Below are 21,758 nucleotides of genomic sequence, written 5' to 3'. Positions count from 1 at the left end.
TTAATAATTATACTATAGGTTATCAAGCGGAAAATTTATGTGTAATGAAAGTCTTGGTTCTTCCTAACATGTCATACTCCATCTTTTAAAATCCTTGGTTTTTATTACTACACTGACAGAAGGGTCACGTTTCTCGCGAATGTGTGTAATATTTGAAGGTATACGTATCAGACGTGTGCAAATCAGCGATAAACTGACACAAAAGCTTACCTCACATCAGCTGATCATCATTACGGCTGATTTTAAAATGTGTCATATCATTTACTGAATGTCGTCGTATTCAGCGACTGGACTTTTGTTATTTTCTTTTATTATGTTGTCAAGGTTTTCATCGAATCAAGCAAATAAAAGGTTAGGTGAAATAAAAGCCTTTGTATCTATGTTCCTTTTGCTTTAATTTTTAATGCAACTACATTTTTATATTTATACATACAAGTATTTCAATGAACTTTTGATATGTATTACACACTTATATTAATGTTTCTTTTGTGAAACTTTTAACGGCGACTAAATAAAAATACAAGTAAACAATATTTCTAAAGTACTCCACTTTCATGAATAATATTATTATCAATAACCGTTTAAATATAAACTACTTTAATTTTGTATTTACAAAAATTTAAACTACACTAGAACCTCAATAAATACATTAGTTCTCGCAAGACTTGAACAATGGACTAAATTACGATGTTAATTTTTATAGCGCAATAGAAAATATGTACAACTTTCGGAAATTAAATTCATTTTCTTACTAAATTCTTAAATAATAACAACGCTACATGTATTTTTTTTACAAAGTTCTATTCGTAGTTTTATTCGTAAAGAACGGAATTATATTATTATACATTTGTTGTTTATACTGAAAAAAAGCATTTCTAGTTTAATCATTCGTTTAAGCAGCTACAGTTTACATGGAATGGAAAATATAGCTGCTAAAACATGAATAGCAGTATATATTTTATGCTAATTGGTATTATCTGAATTTTGAAGCTTATTATCGTCCAATTTTTAAATCTTACATTAATAATTAAATGAATATTGATTGGATTATATTAAACTTTTAAACTGTGTTCCACATATTATTTGTGGTTTGATAATTTTTGGCAGTGGTAACACTAATTAACGACTTAAACTAGGAAAAACAAAAAATTTGAATGCGCGCCATCTATCGATTGTTATTTAAATTTATTGCTTCGTGCCTAATTAAAAAAAACTATTTTATTGAGAGATAATGAAGCTAATGTGGCGCCGGTGCTGGTGGAGGAAGTAGAGGCAAAGGTCCGACACATGCTGCGCAACTGTCTCCATCTATAACAAATATAAAAAAGGTTGATTAACCAAGTGAAAACTCTTTGAGGCTATGGTTATAACAGTGAAACAGATGATATATTACCCATCACTGCCTTTTTTAAAAAAAAAAGTTATGCTTCTGCAAGAATATGATACTGGCGACACCATAATTCTAACTAATAGCTTGGTAGGGTTATCTCACCTCTGTCATGCAAATAATGTAAAGGCGGCCGTAAGTCCGGCAGCCGCCAGGGCTCGAGCCGCAACTCATCATCACGTTCCAGCTTGGGCACCACGTTGTTCCAGCAAGCCTCTTCCGAGCGGGGCGTGGGTACACTGCGGCACGGCCAATGACAAGCCTGGAAAACAAAAAGTTATGTCTACTAAATGTTATTCGACTACGAATGTGTACTGATAATAATTGGTTTTAAAAGATTTACTGTTGCACTCAAAGCCGTTAAGTAATAACTTATGGAGACCTTAAGTATGATTTCTCGTATGACAGTTATTCAATGTTTTTCAACATTTTTTTAACAATAATGTTGAAAAACATTGGAAGTGTTATTATTATTTAATTAGTAATCTTTTTTAAATCGTCGCCACTTCTAACAAAAACTTTACTCTGTAAAGTGTACCTGAACATATTGAATTAAAAATGAGTTGGAAATTTTCGTTTGGAAAATAGAACAATGTTTACTGGCAACTATTAAAGTGTATTCGATTACCGACACGAGAGGCTTTTTTATCTGTGACGAGTTATCAGATGTGACACGCGCGACGACAATTACTTAAATAACGCGGTACAACGCTATCACTTAACTAATAACAACCCTAATGCAATAACTGCGATTTACAAGCGGCTCTCAAACTTTCGTCTAATTTTAAGTTTCTTTACGATCAATGTATTTTCAATTGCCTTTCTTGTCTCTTCGATTATGGATTATTTTTATTTGACACCGCTTTGACTTTGATTGAATAACCTTTTTCAAGATTTAGTCCAAAATGATTTAAAAATAGAACTTAATATAATTTATAATTAACATAAAATGTTTAGTTCTTTGAAAAGTATCCTATATTTTTACAATAAAAAGAAATATTAAAGTTTACGTTAAGTCAAAATTAGAAATTAAGACTTTTTAGAAGGCAAATAAAAATTATAATCTACGGTTGGAATTAATCTGTGGTTTCGCGCGCTTCCCAGCCATTCCCGCCAACCGCGGTCATAAACAATTCACCGGGGTTGGTGTCCACAGACAATAATAATTATTTACGTAACGCGACTTTGTCGTACACATAATGCCCACGATAATTTATTCAACCACAAATCCTGTGTGTTGTACAATTAATACAAAAAGTTTCAATACGTTCCACGCAAGCTAACGTTCGCTAAAAAGCTCAAAATGTTACATTTATTTTATGACACATACTTTTTCTCATATGGTATTTTTTACTCTAGATTAAAACTCATTCTTGATAATGTCGTTGCTCTTCTTTATCGTGAAGTAAATTAGGTCATTGCCGCAAAAAATTGTGCAAGCTATATTAATGTTAGCAAATTAATGCATCTTTTCCAACTTATGGGCGAATACAATCGTAAATATTCGTCTAACAATGCGAGCAACATAATGTCCATTGTTAGAAAGCGACACCATTATTCCGAATAGCAAAATTAATGTTCCGCACACTCTGCTCCCAATAAAAACGCCAGCCGAAATGCCATCTCCCAAATGAGGTAAATAAAAAAGTAAATGTCACATTGACATTTCGGTAACCAAACTTATACTCAAAGTTTGTTTGGTTTGGTTTTTTTGTCATTTCTATGAAAATCTAATTATTTATTTATTCGAATTCAGTTCGATTTTTTTAACATCCTAGAGTTAAAAAAAGGGTCGCAACATTGTAACGACGTTCGATGGTCATTAGAATAGTAATTTAATAGAAATAAAAAGAAATTAAGCAATTTTGCACTTCAAAAAATAGGCTCGTGGTTACGACGTGTTGGACTTTGAGAAAATGTTAAATGTGAACTTTTAAATAAGGCCAACTGTAGTTGTATTTACAAGGCAAACATTAATTCTATTCATAAAAATGTTCCAATACTCGTGTACCATCGATCTAATGAACCAGTAACAAACATGAACGTTACAAATATTACAAAAGCTATTTTTTTGTTCTGTGGATTTAATATAAAGCGATAGGATCGCTTCATTCACTAATATCCTGGTGTTGGTAATTCGATTGTAGTTTTGTTTGAATGTCAATGAATTTTTGATAAGAGAGTTGACAGATTACGATCGCCTTTTATAATAATAATAATAATAATAATTCATTTATTGCAAACTGTATTACATTGTTATAAAGTTACAAACATTTATAAACAGCTACAACACAGTTAGATACCCCTTCGGGCGTGCAATATGATGATAATGATGAGGTATATTTTTGTGTAATAGAATGAAGTAAAGAAACAAAAACAGAACAAATACAACAAGAGCAAGAACTTGGGAACGTCTATCAACAATAATAATAATATAATTAATAAGTGTAAAACACAGTCGCCTTTTTTTTTTTTTTGATAAGTGAATTGCAATGTTAACAAGAATTTGCTTGCGGGTCGGTCAAGTCCGTATCAATTGCCACTATTTAGTTTTTATAGTTAAAAAAATCATGCATCGAGTAGAAGGCTTGATCTAACAACCAGTTTTTTAGATTTATTTTAAAAACTTTACCGTTCATAGATTTTATCTTAATTGGCAAATGGTTAAAAACTCTTATAGCAGTGACATATGCACTTTTGTAATATATTTGACTTTTTATGTTAGGTAATTTAAGGTCATGTTGGTGAAAAGGACGTAAGTTACGGCTCTCAGCAGATTTAGGTTGAAAATAATGATGATTACTTTTTGTGAACAGACATAACTCCAAAATATAAATGCAAGTCAGCGTTAAAATTCTTTTTTCTTTAAATATACTTCTTAGGCTTTCTCGGTTTTCCAAACTATATATTATGCGAATACATTGCTTTTGAAGTACAAATGTTTCTTGAATATTAGTTGCATTGCCCCAAAAAACTATGCCGTATAAAAGCAAAGGATACACGTAACCAAAATACGCATTCTTTGTTACACATACTGATGTTGATCTCGATAGTAACGATAGTACATAACAGTAGCTAGATATTTTCTTATTAATTTTGTCTACATGTAGTTTCCAACTTAAATGTGGGTCAATTTTTATGCCAAGAAAATTTACGTTGTCTACTTCTTCTACTTTAATATTATCACATGTTATGTTTAAGTTAAGTGGCGAAGTTTTATAATTTCTTAAATGTAGTATTTTAGTTTTAGATAAATTTACCGAAAGATTAATAGACTTGAGAGACGTTATCATTAATTTTAAGGATTTATTAATTTCATTTTCAAAATCTACTTTATTTAAATTTTTACCTGAGAAAAAGACAGTAGCATCATCTGCGAACATAACACACAGATGTTTGGTGACGTTAAACAGATCATTGACATAGATCAAAAAGAGAGCAGGACCTAATATGCTACCTTGTGGTACACCGAGATTTACTTTTTTAAGCTTAGATTGAACAGTTTCAATGCTTTTTGTAGTTTTATTGTAAGTTGTTAAAATAGTTGCTTGATAGCGATCCTCTAAATAAGTCTGAAACAGTTTAAGGGCGATTCCGCGAATTCCCAAATTTTCTAGTTTCATCAGTAATATTTTATGAATTACGCAATCAAATGCCTTAGACATATCCAAGAATAATGCTACGCTTGAGTTTTTATCGTTCATGTTTTTCCAAATGTCATTCATAATTTTAAATATAGCTCCTGATGTATTTTTACCCTTTTGAAATCCGTATTGATTAGTATTTAAAATGTTATTTGTTGCGAGAAAGTTCATTAGCTGATTACATATCACCTTCTCAAATATTTTTGAGAAGCCTGGTAAAAGTGCTATAGGTCTATAGTTGTTCAAATCTTGTTTCGACCCCTTTTTGTATATGGGTTTGATGAGCGCAGTTTTGAGACAACTGGGAAATGTTCCTGTTTCTAGCATCAAGTTGACTATAAAAGTAATAGGTTCAGAAATAAAAGATATACTTTGTTTAATTAGATACATGGGAATATGATCGTATCCATAACTGTTTTTAGGCTTTAAGGTATGAACAATTCTACTTATATCATGAGTGGTTACTGGTGACAAGAACATACTTTTATAGTTAGATACTTTGTCATTAATTTGAAATGAATTTGGATTTATGCTTTTTTGATTTTGCGTAATAAACGTATTGTTAAAAATTTCAGCTACATCCGTTGCATCTCTGTAGATTTGATTTTTATAATGAATGCTTGGTACGGAGGTGTCAATAAGGTTATTTTTATTCTTTATCAAGTCCCAAGTTGCTTTTATTTTATTAACACTTGATTCTATATAATTTATACTGCTTAATTTCTTTGATTGTACAATAACTTTTTTTAATGTTTTTTTGTAAGTTTTGTACCTATTTGATTTAGTAAATAATTTATTTTTAAGTGTATATCGATATAACCTTCTCTTATTCCTAATGGAAATTTTAATTCCTTTCGTTAACCAGCTCATTTTCTTTTTTTGGGAAATTTTAATTTTTTCTATGGGGAAACATAACATAAAGATTAAATTATAAATATCAAAGAATGTTTTGTAAGCTGAATTTACATCAGTCTTTTCATATACGTCACTAAAATTTATTTGAGATAGATAGTTGAGAAAAATTGGTAAATTTGTTTTGATGTTTCTTTTATAGATATAACACGTTTTATTTCTAAAATTAATGTTGCACGGTATTTTAATGATTTGAGCAGTGTGATCAGATAAACCCAGATTTAGAACTTGGGATTTGTATTTGTTCAAATTTGTAATGATATTGTCTATACATGTTGCAGAATAAACTGTAATCCTAGTTGCTTCTTGTATAGTAAAATGTAGGTTATATTTTAGTAATGTATTAGTGAAAATATTTGTTCTAGCGTTTTTTTCCAAGATATTTATATTAAAATCACCCGCTATAACTATTTTATTTTTAACACTGCGTAATCGTACTGTTAGCTTTGAGAGTAAAGTATCCATTTTTTCAATAAACATGTTAAAATCACTATCTGGAGTTCTGTATACGCATATTATGACAAGGTTGATTTCAGTTAGTATTATACCACATATTTCAAAATGGACATCGACTGACAAGTCACAAAGATAATCTAACTTCTTATAATTAATGTCATTTTTAATGTAGATGCAGACACCCCCTCTACTTCTAGATTTTTTAATTCTTGAGTAGTGGGTTGCCATTTTATATCCATGTAAGCTATATATGTTCTCTTCATCTTCCCGTAAGAAAGTTTCACTAAGACATATTATATCTAACTTAGTGTCTAATGAAAGTGCTTCTAAGTCACATAATTTACTTTTTAAGCTTTGTATATTCGCATGAAAGATACTTAATACATTTTCACTATCGAAAAAACTGGTTGTCAGAATTATTTTTAGTAAGATCTTTACTTATTTTTTTGAAATAAAAAGGAATAGTTCCCTTTTTAGGCGAGGATACGTTGTTCTCGACACAATCAGAATTTTTTAATATTTTTCCCATTGTATCTATTGCTACATTACGTTTTACATTACAGTTCATTTTAGCAAAATAATACGGAATTGTACCTGGCTTGTAAAAATGCTTTTTATTTAGACCCATTTGTAGCAATTTTCGACGCAAGAAGTATTTGTTATAGTCTTTAGTATCTATTTCATTGTTTAAGGCATAAAGTATATTTTGTTTAATATTTACATTATCTTGATCGGGGACATTAATAAACGAACAATTTTCGTAACAAACACTTAAAGAATTCAACAAATTATTTAATTTACGCTCATTTATAGAACGACTAGAAATAATTTTTGTTATGATTATGTTTTGCTCCATATGTAGTTTCAAAAATGTATATAGTTCCGCGAATACTTTATAGGGGTTAGTATCAGAACTACCCAAAGAGAGAATTATCCAATCATTTTTATTCAATTCTTTAAGTGGTTTTCTTAAAATAATATCTGATGGTGTATCCGGATACGTAAAGGCTGTTATATCATAGTTACATGGGTTCTTATAGTTAGATCTTAATTTAATCAAAGCTGCAGCAGTTCCCGAAGCTTGTTGATCACCTAGAATGTATATCTTATTTTTCTTCTCCAGGTCTTCTTGGCCATCCAGATTTGGGTCTTTAAATGCCGGTCGATTTCTGTCTACCCCATCCGTTCTCAATTTAGAAGCGGTATTACTTTCAGTAATATTTCCCTTGTCCTTGGCGTTCAAGTTATTTTGATCATGGTGAATTGGCTCAGTTTGTAAGTGATTAGCGGACACCTGTTTAGTAGGTTCATTGTTGGTTGTTTCATAATTAGGGCTGTCTTTCGAACTATTGGAATGATCAAGTTGTTTCGTGAAGAAAGTGTCTTTATACACAGCTTTTTTTAATTTGGTATTTTCTAAGTTAAGTTGGATAATTTTATTTTCGGCACTGACAAGTTGTTGACGAAGTTGATCTATTTCGTTCTTTAAGTCCGTTATTTGAGAATTTTCTACCAATGAAGTGTCGATGGAGCTCTTTGGAGAGTCATCAGTTGATGGATTACTATCACTTCCAGATCTGCTAAGTCTTATTAAAGACAATTGGGTTTTGTGAGATTTATTTCTCAATGTTATATTTTCATTTTCATTGCACGTATTTGAAATTTGTGCTGTTTTAGAAGACGGATTTTGCACATTGGATTGTTCTGGAGAAGAAGTAATTAACAATGTCTTCTTGACTTTTTTTGATGGGTTTTTTATACATAAGGCGCATTTCCATTTTTGTTTATTTTCGGAAGACATCAAATAAAATCTTTTTGTACTAACGTTTGTACATTCAATCTCATAATGTTTTTGACAAACGAAACATGTAAGGTATTCTTTTCCCTTTATACTATTTCGGCATTTTTCACAATAAAATTGGTTACTTTTCCCCTTAGTTGCCATGTTTGCTAATTAGCCTCTTATATTGATTTGTAAAAAAGATCCGTCTTTATGTAATGGTGGATAACAAGAATTTTTTGTCTCTTAAAATTAAATTTATCACAAAATCCAAGTGAAAAAACACAGAAAAAGTATTACCGTGCGGGGTCTTGAACCTTGATCTATTTCGTTAGAAGTGCTATGCACTACAAATTGCGCCAAATTTACTTATGATTATACGATGTAAAATTACTCCTTATTCCAACTCAACATTATTGAATCGAATGATTGAATGGTGTATGATCTCAGGTATTTAGAGTTACCGCCTTTTCCACTATTTAATCTTTTTAACATCACATTTAAAAACACTGCTTATTTACTTATCAGAATACTTCAAATGATTATATTCTTAAAAATTAAACACATTTGACGTTCAATTTACTCAATTGTAACAGTAACTTTGTTTTTAAATAAGTTTGTTTGTGTTTTACACTCACACGTATTTAAGGTTAAAAATTTTATTTTTACTTTGATTTAATGCAAGATAACACTGTCACTTCATTTTTGATGGTTTTACTATGTTTTCATTTGATAAGAACGTTTAGAAAAGCACTTAAATATTTTAAAAATTTAAAAATAGACAGAGGTAATTTGCTTGACACCGAACGAACTGAACGACAATCAATAAATTTTAAATCAATATTTTGTTTTAATAAACGACAAAATGTAATTATCTTAATAACATCCCGTTGTTTTCTTTTTAGGCATAGGTCTTTACATCTAAAGACTCGCAAAATAAATGAAATATAAAAGTTATTATAATTATGTATAGACTAGCTGTCTCCTGAGAATCCGTCGGGGCGGAATTAAAAAAAAAACTGAATAAGTAGCCTGTGTGTTCTCCCAGACTACGTTCTACATCTGTGCGAAGGTTCATCAAGATTCTTTGAACCGTTCGCATTTATAATGTTAGTAAGATTTTAGGTAAAAGTAACCTCACCTTATCTTACCTAAACTAGTCGAGTTATGATTTTTAACCATTATTTAAAAGAAATTTAGTATAAATATCTACATATTTTTGCTGCTGTGCACACTGTATAGTGTGTTATGTTACGATTTAAATTTTGTTTGTTTGAAAATGCAAATACAGTGATAACAATGCTCATTGCGTTTCGAGCTTTCCATTCCATTGTGTTAAGTTTGACGAACACTAAAGCGAAAATATACAATGTTAGCATATGGTCGACGGATACATGAATAAAGAAAATATTTTCTTGTTCATATTCTAGTTCGTTATAATACAGCTTTTATTCCACTTTGCAATGGCAACATTAAAAATTCATAAATCGAAAATTTTAATTTTGCCTAATTGTGATATTGAAAAGTTATTCTTTTCTACATCTTTTTGAGTAATAATCTTTTGTTCATGAAATTGGCAACACTTTATAAAGTTTATTTTATTTTAGTTTTTCCTTAATTGGAAATTAATTCTTAATTTTGAATCTCAGAAAAATATAGGCTGGAAAAATGTAACAAGATATCTTTACCTTAGTTTGAAAATCGAACACTTTTGAAAAAGTTTACAGTAATAACAATTTTGACATTTAAAACTAAAAAACAAAATTATTTTTTACAATCTTTTGTTGTTTATTGAATAGTTAATTAAATGAGCGAACTATTCGCATATAAATGATACATGCCTGACCCTAGGGACCTGTCCCGCTGGGGTGTGAGGAGCGCAGTTAATTACACGCTCCACATACGGACAATTCCGACGAATTCTATATTAATACAGAACAATACATCGAGACATTATTATCATCAATAGTCTGTTATGATAACACTTGACATTCACGTTATGGATCGGATTACATCACACAATGTAACCAATTCCAATTCTAATTCAAAGTCTATAAGAATGCCTATTTAAATTTCTCTCAAATTGTTTGTAATATTGTCATCCTTATTATTCTTTTTAAATTAGGATGAAACAAACTAATACTTCGTATATTTTTCAAATATAGACAAGTTTTAATATAACATCCATCACTATTTACTTTACGATGATTCATTCGTTATTTCTACTGTATTTTATTTAAAGTCAATCTTAGAAAAATAAATAAAAACAAAATAAATTACATATCGTCTAATTTGAAAACTTTTTAAAATAAGCCCCATAAACGTAATGTCGTACGTGACGGTGGAATGTTCGGTGCTCAGAGAATCGTCCACTGATTTATACCAACATCAAGATATACAATTGAATCGCTTGCTTGGGATACGCTCAAAGTATCTATTAACTACGTGATGCGCGTGCAAGACAGCTTTATACAAGGGTAGCCAGATTGCTGTCATTTATAAGGACAATGTTTGTTTCCTGTTTGCCTCCGATCGGTTCATTTTTTGTGTTCAATGATATGCAATTGCTTTACCAAATAAACTTATCTTTCTTTCTTTCAAATTAAAGTTGATACTTTGACGTTCGTTTCTTGATTTTATACAATTCGTTAATTAAGAAAAAAACCAATTCTCTACTTAACTACACAACATTTTGAACAGTTTAAATTTCTGGGAAGGTTATAACGATATTGAAAAGACTTTTAATATTCAATCGTTCTTCATTCTATATTGCTTATAACGATCTAGCGTTTTCGTCGAAATAACCGCTGTATCGTATTAAGCGGTTGCTTCAATACTCACAAAGTATTGTCACCCTATTGTAGTAGCAAAGTACAGAAGTATTTACGACGTGTCGTTGCGGCGTGTATTCCTTTAATGTTCGTCCAGAGGATTACGTCGATTTGTCTTAGTGATTGGGCGGACGGTAAGACCACATTTCTTTAAACTTTTGGTTAAATGTCCTTAGAAAATGTGTATTATTTTGTACATGCATTCTTACTATGCCAGTGACAAAAAAAATCACACAGAAACATTTCATTATCTCATTCTTTGAGAGAATAACAGAAGAAATAATATGGAAAAACATGACATTACTTTGAATAAGTAGTAAATTTAAATGTTGGTAGCAGTCGCGATTACTGGTCGCTAAAAAGGTTATGTTAAAAAAGTTAAAAAAATGCTAAGTATATTCCAAATTCAAATGTTATTTAGTTATAAAAAAAAGATTGGTAAAATAAGTCGTGAGTTAAATAGTTCAGTATTTTTTTTTTGCGTAAAAGTTTTTTAACCATAATATGATAATATGTAAAAGTGTTAAATAGGTACTAACTTGATTGTAATTTATGACCATAATGTTAAACATTCAGATAATAAAAACTATGAATAATATATTAAAACTACTAAACTATATACTTATACCAAACTAAAAATAAAACTAAAAGTGTTAAATTATTCATAACACTCTATGTAGATACGTTCACCGAATATTATAGAATAAAAAGTAATTTATACATTGAACGATATAGTAGTTTGTACATTGAACAATACATTAATGCAGTGAACTTTTAATTTAATAAATAAGATTTACTTAACCGAATTGAAATGTATGAAGTGGTGTCGCGTGCCTTAGTTTGGTTAGGACACGTGTGTTTGGATGACAATCCCATAATCACATTAATGGTGAGTAAAACAAAAATATACAATATTTTGACATTCGATTCTTAACTAATACCTGTTTGTAACAAAAAGTACATATGTTAAAATATCAAAATTACTTTTTGGGTTTGTGTCTGATCATAGTCGGTATACGGCAGTATAATATGACTTAAAGTCATAAGTCTTAAGCTTATTGTCAAGCGAAAACTGGCTTTTTATTGTCTATAGTTTTCTAATTAATCCACCCTTGGAACGAATAACTTATCGTACGTACCTTAGGATTCCTTTAGTCTATATACACATAGAATCAAAAAGGATTTAGGTAGAATTTTAGGGCTATCCAGACTCATGAATGTCAGTAACACACTATATCCTTGTCATGTCATGTGTTCGTAAATATTATCGGAAGGCGGGAAATCAAAGGACTGCAATAAGCTGATAGCACCCGAGGCATCGTAAGCGGCTTTAAATCTAGACCGGGCGCGGACATCGCGCTTCGATCCGATTTGTACGATACAATTTTAATCTCCTAAACGATTGTAGTGTCCAGATTTAAAGCCTAATATTTCACAGACAATTGTTCATAAATGCGATGACTGATTAAGCGTGGGTTTCTAAGACTAAAATCTATCTATGAAACATATCGTCATCCCCGTCATTATCTTTGACAAAATGGTGTCAGAAACCAACGGTAATTTGTACATTTTACAGGTTTGACACTAAATGGACAATCAATGTATGCGAAATCCGTTTGTTTTAAAAAAAAACTCAAATCGAATAAAATATAATCTTTCTTTGCAGTTAATTTCGCGATAGAAAAATCATACTAATATTATAAATGCGAATGTTTACATGTTTCTTTGAAGGTATCTGAACTGAAGGCTGAACGGATATTATTGAAATTAGGCATAGATGTAGAATATCTGTAATAGTCTGGAAAAACACATAGGCTACTTAATACGTAAATTTGTCTTTTAATTCAGCGCGGACGGAGTCGCGGGCGACAGCTAGTAGTTCATGATATCTAAAAGTTGAAATAAACATTTAGAGAAAAAAGAAATACTCTAACTTATATAACAAGTGGAACAAATGAATACGCGAAAAGCTTTTGACTTAGGTAACGTAATAATTATAAGCTAAACAGCTATACATATAAACGTGACTCATAAAATTAATTTAAAAATAAAACAAAGTGTTGTTACTGAGTGTAATTAAATTTTAAAATAAAACCTCATTTGACAACCCTAACCGTTCCTTTGAAGGGATTAAAAGGAAAGCCCTAGAGGCGCGTTAATTACTACCGGCTGCGTCAATCATTAGAGAGGCTCTGTCGCCTCTGTATTTACAACGTAATGCCCCTTTGGTATTGGTTCATAAAGGAAACTCGATAACATAGCTATAAATATAATTCAGATATCACGTTCTAGCTTGCTTATATGCTAACTAGCTGTCGCCCGCGACTCCGTCTGCGCGCAGTTAAAAAAAACTTAATAGAGGTATGAAAAATAGATAGTAGCCGATTCTCAGACCTACTGAATACGCATATAAAATTTGGTAAAAATCGGTAAAGTCGTTTCGGAGGAGTACGGTAACTAACATTGTGACATGGATATTTTATATGTATATATTAGATAACGAGAATGTTATTTATAACGAGGTTATTAAGCACTAGATTCCCATTTATTCAGAAAATCTTGCAGTGCCATCAACTGGATCCAGTTGTGATGATACATTTGAGATAATCTTAATAGTATTCCTAAACAGAGACTTAGAGGTCTTCAAGAAAGCGAATGCGTTACTTAACGGCCGTTCCTATGCTGTTGTGGATATCTATTGGCATCTAAATTAATATTAGTGATCCCCTGCTGGTTTGCCTCTTTTTCTCCTATAAAAACATGTCCAAGGTCTCATCCTAAAATACAATAAAATTTGTAAAGCGCTCCAGACAAAAAATATATCTTCTCTTTCTATTCACATACAGGATAATTTAAGTATAAAATCATGAAATATTATATAACATACAATTAGTATAACAAACCCTATATTATTCCCAAGTATTTATCGTATCGTGTCAACAACGACTAATGAGGTAACATGTTCCTAAAGTCTGTCAAAAAATAACGCTGTAACGAAGAAAAACGAAAAAAAACATCAAAACAGCTTATTGAATAGAACTTAAAGGAGGGCAAATACATGTAAACGACAGATAGCAAACCATAGAGTCCAATCGTAGCGTTCAGCACGAACACGGAATGGAAATCCCCAATTAATTGGTCCCCGGAAATCGGATCGGTAGTAAATTAAACATTTTCTCTTATTTAAAATCGAAATGAAGTCCATTTGAATTCACGCCGGCAGTAATTACAGAGTTTACGACGTGCCAAAGCGTTCGGCGAACGATTTCCACAAAATGGCGGCGCGGTGTGGAATCTCTGGAGAACGTCTTTGTACTTACAACAAGGAAAATTAATTTGTTTTATTTTTTACTTTCACGTGAAGTACATTTTTAGATAGCAACATCATTATTTTCAGTGGATAAGAATCAGAAAATCTTACATTCTGATTAAACTATTAGAAGATGGCAACAGATTTATCCCTTGCTCGGAAATTACTTTCTATATCTTTACAACATTCCCAAATTAAACAATGATCATTAACGGTTGGTTTCTGAGACCAAAATCTGTGTATAAAACATATCGTCATCTCTCTCTTTATCTGTAAACATAGATGACAATATGTTTTAAACAGGAATTTTGGTCTGAGAAACCCGCTATTAGACATTGAAGATCAAAATTGATTACAATATAATATGTATAATCGTTATTATTATCAAAAGGTTAAACTTTCGAAGACTAGATTTTTTTCTAATAAAATCCAAGGGCTCGTGTTAATTGCTTAATTGTACTAAAGTTATACTTAATTATAATGATACTGTACAAGTAACTATGAGGTAAGAAAAAATAACGTATAATCTTCGAATGTTTCACTACGGGGGTTGTGATTGGATTTTTTTTTGTTGGCAACTTTGTAAATTGGATTCAACTGAGCACCGCTTGTCCTGAATGCGGAGTTCACTTCGCCGTTGGATAATGCGATCCACTCAGTGCTAAGCTATTGACCTGCATTTGAAAAACGTTTACGTATTTTGGATTACATTTTTTATTTTTCGTAAAGGACGTTATTTTCATCAACATTTTCAACGTGTTTTAGATTTAAAAAAAAATGATAACAATGTAAATTAAATATCTTGGACAACCCTAGTTTTGTTCATCCGTAAATTTTGATAAGTACATTATTTCAAAGTATTTTGCTTCATTCTTATTCGCCTTTTATTAAATTGAATAAGATGGAAAATATTTATTTTACGAATAAATTAAATGTATTATTAATACATATATATATTTTTGACAGCCCTATTAATCCACTTCAAGTACCTCTGCGTTCTAACGTTAGAAAAGGATAGACAATAAACTTACTGCGTCTTTAGTGTGATCCTCTTCAGTAGTTTCGATGTCTACGCTTTCATCGCTGTCTCTGTCGCTCTTGGACGACCTGGCGGGCGACGAACATATCGGCGAGCGGAGCGGGGAGCGTGGCGGGGAGCGTGGCGGGGAGCGGAGCGGAGAGCGGCTTCCTCTGGGCGATGATGTTGCTAATGGAGACCTATCCGATTGACAAAATGGATGTTTCTGTTCGTATACCAACTATCTATGACATCCACAATATACTTATTATTAACCCAGGTCATTTAAGTCCTTTGGTTTTTGTAAAAGAAATATCCGTATAATTTTAAACAACGTACTGGTTCAATTGCTTATTATAGTAAGCGGAAAATCTGACAACAAACAAACAAGATCATTTGAAAGCTTTGATATTCACATCGCAATGTCATAGAAGCAATGCAGATACGATACCTAGCAGGTGAACGTTGTGGCGAAGTGGGCGAAAGTTGTGGTGATTCCAAGCGATGTGAGCGAACGGGACGAAAGGCACGCGGCTCTTCCAATGCACCGACACCACTCAGAGCTGTTAACGCACCTGTTAAAGGATAATAAATTAACCATGAAAGACACAACAAAAGTATACTTTACAAAATGCAGACGTGAAATTGAGGTCGTCACCGCTGGGACCTTTATCTTCGGAAGTACTGTAAGTTACGCTACCAGGAGTCCATAATGTGGGTTTGAGCCAAGGTATATAGGGCAGCGGCAGGCGCGCGCCCCACACGTAGTCGGCGAGTCGCGGCACGGGCGCAGCGCTGGGCGGACTAGCCGGCGCCCGCTTCGCCTCCACCTCGGGCTCCGGCCTGCGAATAGGTAACCTTCTGTGGCACGATTAAAGCTGAACTTATTGTTGCGATTTAGAATTTGTATTTAAATGAAATGAATACTACTAGTACTGATAACTTATGCATGAAGTACTAGTTAAGAAACCAACTTTAAAAACCAATTTCAAACAAAATGTACTCAAAAGTAACCTAAAAAAAACAATTTCAAACAAAATGCACTCAAAAGTAACATAAAAAAACAATTTTAAACAAAATGCATTCAAAAGTACCATAAAAAACAATCTCAAACAAAATGCACTAAAAAGAAACAAAATAATGACATGAAAACTTCTTTCTTCTCTCTTTCAAAAACCCTCTAAACTCTAAAGAAAGTTCTCTTCTTTCTTGTAACATGTCTATATTGTATAATTATTGTTATTTCGCAGTCGGTGTCGGCCGAAGTAAATATAATATTATACATTTTATATTTGAGATGTATGAGACATACTTACGTTTATGTCCCTACTTAGGCCGAAACCGACTCCAAAATAACAATAATTATACAATATAGACATGTTACAAGAAAGAAGAGAACTTTCTTTAGAGTTTAGAGGGTTTTTGAAAGAGAGAAGAAAGAAAGAAAGAAGTTTTCATGTCATTATTTTGTTTCTTTTAGTGCATTTTGTTTGAGATTGTTTTTTATGGTACTTTTGAATGCATTTTGTTTAAAATTGTTTTTTTATGTTACTTTTGAGTGCATTTTGTTTGAAATTGTTTTTTTTAGGTTACTTTTGAGTACATTTTGTTTGAAATTGGTTTTTTTAGGTTACTTTTGAGTGCATTTTGTTTGAGATTGTTTTTTTTTTTAAGTCGGCTATTTTTTTTTTCTTAAAATTTTTGTTTTATTTCACAATTTTTAGTGAATTTGAAGTTCAATTACAAATTTCCTTAATACATATAAAGACATAAATAAGACAAATAAAGAAAAGGACTTTCCTATTTGATATGTGTGTACTTCAATTCAAAAACTAATTTAGAATGCAGCAGATAACCACTTATCCTTTAAACAATGAAATAATTATCAAAATCGGTATACAAATTGAAAATTAACGAACTAATACATCGTAGCGTGCCTTTAATTTTGTCCAGCCGCGCGCCGCACTAGCATTTTTCGAATGCGCGTAGTTTTTAATTATTTAATATCTCCCAAACTATTGATCAGAATTACATAGTTTAAAGGCTAATGTAATCTGCATTTAATACTCTAGCCATCAAACATATTTATTTGGATAAGGATTCATATCGAATGTAATATAATAGCGCCGTAAGCTTACGACGCTGTTTTTCGTGTGCATTTTAATCGAAGTTTGTTCACAATAACATGGTTTTTGTGAGACATCCATAGATGATAGATATATGCCACCGAAGACTGTTATTTAGCAAATTTAAGGATCTATAATTACTCCATACATCATTTTTATGTAAGTCATATAGTTTGACCTACGTAAGCCCAGAAAGCAAAATTGTGCTTTTCGTGTAGCATTTTTCGTTTCCGCGTAATTTTATTCTTACGATATCTCCTAAACTATTAGACAGAATGATATAGTTTCAATTGCAAATATAATCTACATTAAATTATCTTGATAACGAACATGTTTATTTACATAAGGGTTAATACTGAACTTGAATAATAGCGTCGGAAATAGGGCATGAATTTAATTGATGTTTCTGAAGAAAAAAATGGTTATTGTGAGAAAACTATAAAAGATAGATATATGCTATCGCTGACTTTTATTTAGCACATTTAAAGAGCTACAATTCGCCATACATCATTTTTATGTAGGTCCTATAGTTTAGCCTACGTAAGCGCTGAAAGCAAAAATGTCCCTAATTTTCGCAACAAATTTTGAAGCTATATTCAAAATCTACTAGTCTTCTAGTTATTTAAAAAAAAAAAACAAAAAAACTGGGACCCACCTGCAAGCACTTCCTTTCGATTAAAATATTTTTCATCAAAATCGGACCACCAGGGGCGGAGTTTCGCGGTAACACACATAAAAAAAAAAAAAAACAGTCGAATTGATAACCTCCTTCTTTTTGAAGTCGGCTAAAAACAAATGAAGAAAAACCTGTGACTAAAATCAACCATTCTTTAGATTTTATAAATTGCTATTACTATTTACTTATTTCAGAAATAGTCTCCTCCAATCTTATCCCGTATAACATTGTTAATTACCTAGCAGCGGATAGCATCCTCTTCCGAGTACCACCGTTGAACATTGCCTTGACATCTTCCCACGCGTGGACAACTTCATCAGGCGGGCTACCGCTGAGCTTCATATGTCGACGCCACGAGTTGAAGTTAGCGGCGTCTGGCTGGACGTACTTATCGCCGGGGCCCACGCGGTGCGAGTGGAAGATGAACTTGTTAGGAGAGAAGAACAGGCCACAGTACGCGCACTTGATGCATTTAGCCCGCGATGAGTTGTATCTAGATTTGAAATAAAAGTAACCCAAAATCCTATAGATTACTTGCAATTTAACAGCATGCTAGTACGCAGAATAAATGAAATCAAAGTGAATGCAACGCTTATGAAATTTTATACCAACTTTAGCAGTAAACAATATTTTCTAACGTACCTAGCGGGTAAGAAAGCACCTCTGCAGCCCCACGCACACTCGTGGTGAACAGCAAACGCAAAATCATCAGGTAACCTCGGCGGAGCATTGTCACCGAGGAAGGATTTGCATAGACGTTCCGCCTCACGTCGTGTTATCATTCCTGTTAGCAAAGTTTTGTAGAAAATTGTCAAATTATAAATATAAACACATCCACCTGAAATACTACTGATAGCAGACGTGGTTCTATCGATCTTCAGTCAAGCATTTATAAGTAAAAATTATAAATTAAGGCAGTTTACTCCAATTTGAGTTTAACTGTCAGACCCAACTGTATTATCCGACTAATGGAAGAGATGTTTTCGCAGTTGTATTTCTTATTATGTACCGTGTACTTTAGTCGATTGCTATTCATCCCCGGAATATACATGTAGTTATAGTAAGGTCTGATGTTTCTCTATTAGTAGTTTTATTGACGTACCACAACGTCGCGATGACACTGGCATGGCTCCAGCTCGACGCAGTATCTCCAACTGTACTGGAGTACACTGCACGCATGTAATACCGAGTGCGACGCGACGATTGTGAATCTCGTTGTATGAGAACTGCTTGAGTAGCGTGTTGGAGATCTGCGCGAGACAGAGTCGTTCCACACCTTCGATAACTAGGGAGACGATAGGTACGCCGTATAGTAATACTGTTCCCACCTATTAGAAAAAAGAGTAGTTTCGTTGTTATATTTTGGAGTAAATATTTTCCTTAAAAGCGTTAGAAATAAAAGATTGTAATTGAAACTAATGTAAATTGTTGAGTCACTTTAACTGAACGAACACAGCAGTGTAATCAAATAGAGTTTCTGCCCTAAAAGCACAAACACAGGATATTTTCATATATTTGTCTTTGTACAGAGTTAAAAAATAGCAATCTTTGTAATTTTTGTATGTGTTACGTGTGTTGTGTTGTGTTCTATTATAATTATGTGGTGGTTTGTTACTTACTTGGTTGGGTTTAGCGCTTAATTGTAAACCCTTATTTTCTGAACGGGACTTAAGAGATTCCCGTGGCGGCAGAGCCAGATTTGTAGCCTCCATACTGCAACAAAGTATTATATTAAACATCTAAATAATGTCGTTACCTTAAAAAAAACTTTCCAATATTTTTCCCAATTATAATATCAAAATTTGGAACGCATAAAACCATTAAGAAAATGACAATCACGCCAACCATTTGGCCAACGTTTGCCGAATTGTGTAATGAGTGAGTAAAATAGGCAATTATTGTGAAACAGCTTCATTGACTTGTGGCAATAAAATCACAAAGCGAGAGTGAGAACAAAAGCGATCATTTGTGTACAAATAGAGTGTGCGTGTGAATTTGGTGTATCGAATATCAATTGGGTTGAATTGGGGACGAAGGGCGATGTAATGTATGGACTGACGCCCTAAGAGTAGGGCTGGCAGGTTGTTGGAATATTGATTTTTGATATAAAAGAAGGAATTATTACAAAAAAAAAACATATGACTACTGGTACTTAAATAGTTTTGTCTCCATTTGTTATTTTTTTTATTTAAAAATTCTTTATATGTATCCTATGTATCCCAGAGCGTCGGTTGCTCAGGGGTAAAGCATTTGCACATGCAATCTGCAGGTTCGAATCCAATGTGTTTTACGATTTTAGATATACATATGTTCATTTATCCGACGTTCTTACGGTGAAGGAAAACATCGTGATGCAACCTGCACATATCTGAGAAGAAATTCAATGATATGTGTGAAGCCAACCCGCACTTGGTCAGCGTGGTTGACTATGGCCTAGTCACCCCTAACTTAGGGTAGGCTCCGAGCCCTTTGTAAGGACATATAGTGAGCTTATGATGTTTCCCAATATTACTTTTTTTTTTGTAAGTATCTTTAGTATACTTTTAATTTTTGATCTAGAATTTAAAAAAAATACATATTTTTAAGTAAGTACTTATATAAAGATCTGTAAGTATTGTTAGGTATAATATTTAATACACAAAGATTGCCAACTCGGTACTCTTAAAAACCATTTAAACCCAAAAAAAGAACAAGTATCAATAATAAATAAAGGGTTGACGGTGTTTATAAAAAATAATTTAGAACTACTGTAAACTAATAAATCACCACTTGAAAAGTCATACCCCTAATGCTTTAAAACAACATGGGGTCGCCACTAAATTCGCGGTGACATTTCCAACAGATTGTTAGTGATGTACCGTGACGATATGATGTGTAGATAAAATAATAATATGAGAAAAATAAAACGTACAAGCAAACTAAATAAAACCTCTGAAAAATCATCTTTATGACATAAAATTGGATTTCATAGATGTTTTCTAGGTGTTTTAAGCGGAGACTTACAGTAATATACTATTGATAATCTAAATCAGCTATAAAAGAAACCTTTAGATAGGAAATTATTTTAATTTGTTCAATCTGAAAACTAAATCGAATGTGGATCAGTTTGACTTACTGTTCGGTATTTCGGCCTTTTTCACAATAAAGGTGTTAGTCTGTATTCGACATCGATAGTTCGATAGTTTCACATCACTAGTGATCGAGATAGGGCGCGATCGGTCAAACCTCCAACCCTCAGCAGGGCGCGCCGTCAAATTGATTACGTTAAATGATGTAACATTATCATAATGATTGCATATGTCTCATCTCTTAGGGATGTCTTTTATCGATAAATCATCAATTATCTTAAAGAATAGTGCACTGCAACATACAACTAAATAATATGTAAAATCATCGAAATAATTATGTTTCGGAAGAATTGCATTATCAGAAACATTATCGCTCTTCGCTCCGTTTTTCCCTCCTAATTCTTATTGTTCATGTTTAATTCTCTTTTTAGCCGACTTCAAAAAGAAGGAGGTTATCAATTCGACTGTATTTTTTTTTTATGTGTGTTACCGCGAAACTCCGCCCCTGGTGGTCCGATTTTGATAAAAATTATTTTAATCGAAAGGAAGT

The 21,758-nt window shown here is 32.3% G+C and overlaps 1 protein-coding gene across 1 annotated transcript; it reads right to left on the bottom strand.

The window, feature by feature from the left end:
- Positions 1-1,237: 1,237 nt before the first annotated feature.
- LOC106711358 (SKI family transcriptional corepressor 2) lies at positions 1,238-19,852 on the bottom strand. The gene is made up of 9 exons (XM_045682895.1): positions 19,760-19,852; positions 19,243-19,468; positions 18,783-18,924; positions 18,379-18,633; positions 16,039-16,199; positions 15,790-15,913; positions 15,352-15,538; positions 1,493-1,649; positions 1,238-1,308 (listed from the first exon to the last, which is right to left on the bottom strand). The coding sequence occupies exons 1-9, from the start codon at positions 19,850-19,852 to the stop codon at positions 1,238-1,240; spliced, it is 1,416 nt and encodes a 471-aa protein (XP_045538851.1).
- Between the last annotated feature and the right edge of the window lie 1,906 nt (positions 19,853-21,758).

This window comes from Papilio machaon, chromosome 20 (genome assembly GCF_912999745.1).
Source record: "Papilio machaon chromosome 20, ilPapMach1.1, whole genome shotgun sequence".
NCBI lineage: Eukaryota > Metazoa > Arthropoda > Insecta > Lepidoptera > Papilionidae > Papilio > Papilio machaon.
Note: the sequence above shows the minus strand (reverse complement) of the source record. Positions and strands in the feature narration are given on the sequence as shown.

Bases quoted from the DNA above. Each gene is read 5' to 3' on its own strand.
- LOC106711358 (XM_045682895.1), bottom strand. From the start codon at position 19,852: ATGGAGGCTACAAATCTGGCTCTGCCGCCACGGGAATCTCTTAAGTCC. The intron at 18,925-19,242 runs GTACGTCAATAA...CTTTGCTAACAG, and splicing joins AGTGTCATCGCGACGTTGTG to GAATGATAACACGACGTGAG. The intron at 15,914-16,038 runs GTAGCGTAACTT...ATCCTTTAACAG, and splicing joins ACCCACATTATGGACTCCTG to GTGCGTTAACAGCTCTGAGT.